This window comes from Acipenser ruthenus, chromosome 22 (genome assembly GCF_902713425.1).
Source record: "Acipenser ruthenus chromosome 22, fAciRut3.2 maternal haplotype, whole genome shotgun sequence".
NCBI classification, from domain to species: Eukaryota; Metazoa; Chordata; class Actinopteri; order Acipenseriformes; family Acipenseridae; genus Acipenser; species Acipenser ruthenus.
In genome coordinates, this window is record NC_081210.1 from 7,901,888 (window position 1) to 7,909,229 (window position 7,342).

General features: G+C 35.0%; 1 protein-coding gene across 3 annotated transcripts in view; it reads right to left on the bottom strand.

The window, feature by feature from the left end:
- The window catches only part of LOC117431237 (caskin-1-like), a 133,511-nt gene extending 127,765 nt beyond the window's left edge, over nt 1–5,746 (bottom strand). For all 3 annotated transcript variants that reach the window (XM_058995935.1, XM_034051982.3, XM_058995936.1), the window contains exon 1: nt 4,989–5,746. In XM_058995935.1, coding sequence (XP_058851918.1) covers nt 4,989–5,082 — 94 coding nt within the window. In that variant the 5' untranslated portion in view covers nt 5,083–5,746. The remainder of the gene's footprint in view (nt 1–4,988) is intronic.
- Nucleotides 5,747–7,342: the final 1,596 nt, after the last annotated feature.

Genomic DNA, 7,342 nt, shown 5'->3' on the forward strand with positions numbered 1-7,342 from the left:
TCCAGTTAAGAAAAGTTAATAAATGCCCTTGAAAACTGAAATGAAATGTACTGTTTCTTACTCACAGATCAAATATGCTGGACTGCTGTGGGGAGCTTTATTCTGCCAGTGTGATAGAGGCAGGCTTCAGAAACAAGGAAAGGTCCATCCTTTCTGACTGATGTTATGACATCTTGACATAGGGCAATAGCTTATTGATGGGGGCTTTTATTTTAAAGCAGCATGCAGTGATCAATATATTAGGGTACAGTATCAGGGTTCTAAACTATTGATGACTTTTCATCATTTGGTATTGGCTACTACAGTCTTATGGAACGTAAAAACCAAGGCTTTAAAAAAAAAATATATATATATATATATTCTGAATTATTTATTCTGCAACCTGCCTTAATTCTAGTTCCAAGTAAGGAGATGACTACTGAAAGCTCTGAATACCATGTGTTTGATCACCTCAAGGAGAGACGTCAAGCAGAAATTCTCTTCGTATCACTTCTGGGGACAGAGCATAAGCAAAACAGAATTAATACAACGGCACAATTTTACACTTCATGCTTCGGAATCAAACCTTTCTCCTTTTGTATGACCACTGTTGCCTACTCTATATACTTTACAACAAGTTTAATTAAATGTTTCATTGCTGGCAACATGGAAATCCCCCCAAAAAAAGAGCATATCCAGTCTTGCCTGAAGGTAATCGCAAACTTTTCATTAGCAGAATAAATAAACCAGGGTTTTACTAGTTATCTTCAGTACTACAATTAAAAGGCCAATTCATATCAAAGAGCCCCATAGAAAACAATGTAGTGTCTAGATTCCACCAACATGTAGTCAACAACAACCACAGCCAGCAGCCACAGTACTAGGTCTACAAGATCGGAACAGCTTCCAAAGTTATTAACCAATAACAGCAAATTAGGCCGTCAAAGAATTCGTTTTCAGTGTCATATACAGAAAACTATTATTTTATTACATGAAATATCAGGAATACTATTCACAAAACAATATTTTTCATCAGCAGACAGACATCATTTACATTCAATTTTGTTTACACCCCCACAAGCAGTGTTATTAATAAGATTCCTTGTCCCTTGTCACATTAAACACCACGAGGTCACTTTGATAGCTCACAGCCATTCACACTACAGAAATACAGAGGGGAAACTTCAGGGTCACAAAGCAATGGCGCTGATTGATAAAATGGAAAGATATGTAGCAGGTACCAAAAAATATGTAAAGGACACACCATTCATGGAGTGCTGTATTTATTACATAAATGCATTAAACTCTACAGAGGGAAAAGGGTATAATGCAACACTGTTGAAAACACATTTGACTTTCAATGTAACCCTTTACTACATATGGAAAAGATGACACATGCATTTTAATACATTTGCAGTACAGTATCTATGCTGCAAAATACTAACTGGATAAAATCCAACTAAACTCCAGCAGTAAAATGCATTAAAGCAGCGATCATAACATTTGTGATTTGTATATTTTAAACTATTTGCAAAATAATGTACTGACAATTTGAGTCATGCTTTAAAAGCTTATGATTAATTCAAGTTGATTATTGGACTAATATAAAGAACTGTAGTGTGTCATGAATAGATGCTTACTTTATATAATTTCACTATGAATTTAATAGGAAACCACTGGTTCATTATTACATAGTTCCATTGGAATTACGGCATAGTACTGATGATTAATATTTGTTAAATGATTCCAAAGAATTGTTTTCTGGATTGTTCTAAATGGGTGGTTTTACTTGTGTGTTGCCATATCAATGGATAATGAGACGGCTCCCGCTTTCCTGCCTTGCTGTAACTGTAAGTGATGTGAATTCATTCTTGAAGCTATTCATTTTGTCATTTTAGAAAGAAGCATTTTTTTAAATACAGTGCGGGGAGTGTAACAATACATTGCATGAAAGGATGCGTATTGTCTTCTGACAGCAGTGATTGAGGATGTCTATGTGTGACATACCACAATCAGATATTTACGTCACAGGGGATATTTTATATCTTTACCGACCACTTGAAATGACAGATTGGATGCAGATGTGTTTAGCACTGCAGTGGTATTCATACTTAACTGTTGCTAAAATAACTTCTATTTTAAGGTGTTATTATTAAGCTTTGATTTTAATGGGATTTCTAATTAATGCTTCCTGCCACCTGGTGGCTAAATAGTATAACTGGGCAAGTCAGAGCATGTGTCTTGGTGTATGTTTTTAATATTTACAGTATTCAAGCAATTAAACAAAAGTACAGCAAAGAAATTAAAGGGGAAAATGAACCTGCTATGTACCCTACTTACTAAACAGGTCTTCGTGCGTTTCTATAGTGTTGGGCACGCTTTCTCTTCTCCTAAAATGATCTCCCCAAATCCTTTTTATGAAGCTGGTAGTCATGGGGTAGTGTCACTTAGTAAATTGGGCAAGTCATCAGGGCAAATTGAACAGCATAGGGCTGTATCCTACAGACTGTTCTAATTAACTGTACTGTAATATCTTCATTTTCCAGGTACTGGTACAGTAAAGAGTATTTGAACAACCTATACCCTGCTGGGACAAGTCACAACTGGATTTTGTTTCATTCATTTTACAGCACTGGAGACTCTACGTTCTGGGTTGCACTAACAACCTAGCCGTGGTTATCCTTGGATTATCCCTACAAATAAGTGATTGATGCAATCCCAGAGGATTCCCAGTGCTGTAAAATACTAAATACTAATACTAAAAAATCAAGTTGTGTCTTAACCTGGCTACCTACCAAGTTTCCTGCTTTGCAGAGCCAAAAGAAAAACATGTAATACAGCTTGGCTTAATTGAAAAGCAATTATCTCTGGGAGCCCCTGCTGATGGCAATTCCAGTCTATCTCGACACCAGCCACACCATCTGTACAGCAATCCAGAAACACCTTGGAACAGGCAGAATTAGAAAATATAGATCCAATCCACATATTTTATTTTTGTTTTAAATTACTACTCTGTTACCAAAACATATGGTATGACAATGGTGTATATTACATAAAAACATACCTTGCCATGTACACAATGTGTAACAGTCAATGTACCTCATAAATATAAAGCAAGCAATTTGATGGATCAAATTACCGCTTTTGTAAAACACAGAGATCTGATTAATTATGCTATTTGGTGATGTGGTACGTAGTTATCTACTTCAAATGTTCTGAGCAAATAGTCATACACCTGTACCCATTAAATATTTAACTGTCTAATCTAATCCATTCCTACATTTGGTAGTCATAGAGACAGTGACTGGACTTCTTAAACTGGTATTATGTGACAGCATCATTAAGTGCATATATTATTTGCGCACATTAAGCTAGTCTCCTCTTTGCTGGTAACATTAAGCTAGTCTCCTCTTTGCTGGTCCAAACGTGGAATTCCAAATATGGAATTAACAAAATTATGCCAAATCGATCGCATTTATTAAGCTCAATACTGGTGTCACTTTAATGTATGCTACCTGTAAAATGTTCCAACTTCGCATATGCATGCCCAGGCTGTTTGCCTCTTGTACTGTGCATGCCCAGGTATTTGTTGCCCTTGCAGACCAAGGACACTCATCAAAAACAAATACCCAAGTCTTTGGATATGAAATACATTTTATTCCACATGTAATTAATCAGTTTTATATTCAATGCAAACAGCTGCTGTTAACGAAAGTTAAAGTGTAATACAGAGTTACATATTTTTTAATAAAAAAAGCAAAAGAAAAAATGCACCTATATGCTGATTGCAAATGTTTTACATTGAAGCGTAGCAGTTTCTCTAAACTTTAGTATAAGTAACCTCACGTACACATTTATAAAACTGTTTTGCAAAGGCAGCATACTTCTTCTTCTTCTTCTTCTTCTTCTTCTTCTTCTTCTTCTTCTTAATATAATAATAATAATAATAATAATAATAATAATAATAATAATAATACAGCTATTTGTCTGGTGTGAGTTCCCATACTATTTGTCATGTTGTTGATATTAGTTAGAAAATAAGTAATGTTAATTATATAACATTATTTTAGTTATATATATATATATATATATATATATATATATATATATATATATATATATATATATATATATATATATATATAAAATATTTGAATATTTTTAAACTACTCTCTATATAACCAACAAGATGAATTGCTGAATTGTTTTAACTTGTCCAAAAAAAAAAAAAAAAAAAAGCGTAAAAAAATAGCTACAGATTGGTACGGGTACTAGATTTTAACCAGGTAGCAGATTATGACAAGGTAGCAAAATTTGACATTTATACACGTCATATTTTGCTACCGGTAGCAAATTTTGACAAAGTAGCAAAAATTGAAGTTACACCGGTACATTATACAAACCATTCACTCCAGTTAAATGTCAATTCAATAAATGAATACAAAATTGCCACGTATGGTCAACAGAGATTAGTATTTCAAGACTAAAATATATATATATATATATATATATATATATATATATATATATATATATATATATATATATATATATATATACTGAGAAAAACCAGAAATCTGAATTAATACATTAATCATTTGAATACGGTACACTAATGTAATATTTTAAATAAATGGAGTTCACATATTCCATCTCGATTTAAGCAGCACATAGCTGTACTATTCGCTTAACTCGACTGGTGAGTTGAGCTATATGTCATCTGGTTATGCTGTCTCGTTTATTGAGGTGCAATAATCTGGGGTTGAACCCGTAGAAATGCAAGTGTATCCACTATCAGGCTACAGTACTCAAGAGAATCGGGGTCATTAATCTTAACTGAATCTGGCGATCACGTCAAAATTTGACATGCATAGCAAATAAACGGTAGTAATGCTGGGATGATGATGCGCTCGCGGTACCAGAGCAGCCAGGGTGCAAATCTAGCCTGTAATCAATTCATGTCGATTGAATCTCCTTTAAAACCAGGTGCCCAAATAAATGCCACTTACTTGCTTTCCCCGGCTTGGGCCTCTGCAATAGCTTTTGCACCGTAACAACATCTTCAGTCTTCACCGCTTGTAGCAATTCCTGATCTTTACCCATCTTGATGATGTATTTTATATCCAAAGCATGCTATGCTTTACTTGTTTTTCAGCCAGCCGGCGCGGATCCTCCCTATTTGCAATGCTATTGCAAAGTGCATACGGGAGGGTAGCGAGGGAAATAGATGCAGATTCCAAATGCTGGTACTCTGTGTACACTATGGTGACAAGAGCAGAAATTATGATCCAGATCTGAAAAATGATAAACAATAGCTTCCGCTGTTCAATAAACAGGAATATGTCAATTGTTTCCTTTTGTTCAATAGTTTCCAACGCAGGTTTAAAATAATTAAATTATTAATAATAATAATAATAATAATAATAATAATAATAATAATAATAATAATAATAATAATAATAATGCGATAGCTCAGTGACAGTAAAAGCAGGAGCACAATAGAATCTGATCGCCACTTGCAGAAAGCTGTGCAGGTTTCCAGAAATTACATTCTTCCTAAATTGAAAAAAAAAAAAAAAAACTGTACGACAATCGCTTATTTACTGTGCAATCAACAACAGATCAGGTGGCGGACAAGGGGTGCAAAAGGCAAAGCTTGCACAAAGTAAACAGCAGCCCCCATTGCCATCGCTGTGTGAGATCACCACGAGAACCAGTTAGTTTCCAGGGCTGTCGTTGTTGTAGCAGTCTGGAGCTCCATGGTGTGTGTGTGTGTGTGTGTGTGTGTGTGTGTGTTATTCCCCTTGTTAATAATGCTGGGGCAGGCTGATATTGCAATGCCAAATGGCTCTTTGCTGCATCCAGAAGGCGGATCTACTTAGCAGCACTATCTCTCTCTGAAACAGGGCAGACGGGGGAGCCAGCCCAGTAAAGTCTAATACTAGTATAGCCGCTTTACTATTACTTCTATAGAAAAAGCGGAAAGGGGAATGCAGTACTAAGTCGTGAGTGCCGTTGCTGCAGAATGCGGTTATCTGCTTAACAGGAACAACACGACAGCATCTCCAAATCCTCCTTTTTATTTTTTATAGGGGGGATCCCTTGCACTTGAATATCAGCCCGCTAGCATAAGCTAGTTATGTACACCACTACATTTCTGGACGATCTTTTTTATGTGTCCATACGGTAGATTCTATTTAAAACGATTGCTGCATGCAAATTATAAGCAGTTAAAATAAGATACATTTATAAAAGTTGTAAGTAAACCGACACATACCATTGTTGCATCGCTATGTTGATACTGTAGTACCGGCAAAGTTACTTTTAAATTAGACAATGACTTTCGTTACATTGTTTGTAGGCCACATATTAAACATGGATATAGTACACCTCTATTAAAGTAATCGACTTTAGCAGATGCGCAATACAGTGCACAAAATACAATGCAACTTAAAAAAACAGCATACGTTGAAAGATATCACAATCCTAACCCACTGCTGTGTATTTGTTTAGGGGTCCTATTCACAAAGATGATATTTATGAAACCTTTTAACAACAGTCTTTAGACTGCAAATAAATGAAATTTATATACATAAAAAAATTAAATGAGCTATTTGGTAATCTGATTGTGATATAAATAATTATTATATACTGTACTGTAGGGTGCTTTTGAGTTTCAATTTAATAGCAGCCTGATTACAGTATAAATAATCATACAAATTGTCAAGCAAAGTATGACAGATGGCTCATCACGGATAACATTCACGGGTAATTATTGTCTATAGGTATAGTTACTTGTTTAAGATGCCATTGCATATAAAAGATCAGATTCCTTTACATTCAAAAATAAGTTGATTATTTACAAGGCGTTCTCCACAAATGCTTTGAATTCCAACAGGAAAACACCCTGTTTAAAATGGAAGGCTTATAGGAGATGTTAACCCAAGGTATGGGCTCTGTTGTGAATGCAGTGGTGTCTTGGGGCAGCTTCTTCAATGTATTGAAGGTAAATTAAATAGCAACTTCAAGATGGGAAATCACGTGGGTCACAAATAATACAAACACATTTGTTGCCAATACATCAATAAGCCTCAGTGAACAACCATGGTCAGACACAGTTATTAAGAATTCCTGTATTTAATAGTTGAATTTTCACATCCCATTATTAACGCACATCCTAACCCCCTTAATAGTTTTCCCAAGTAAATATTTTGTTGCTTAGGTTAAAGGCGTTTTGTTATGTTATCGTACTAATCATGCTAAAACAAATAACCAGAGATCCACATTTTGCTGCATTATTATACAACATTGACATTCTTGCAAAGAACTACAGCATACTGAGTTTGGGTGCTGCACTGCAAAT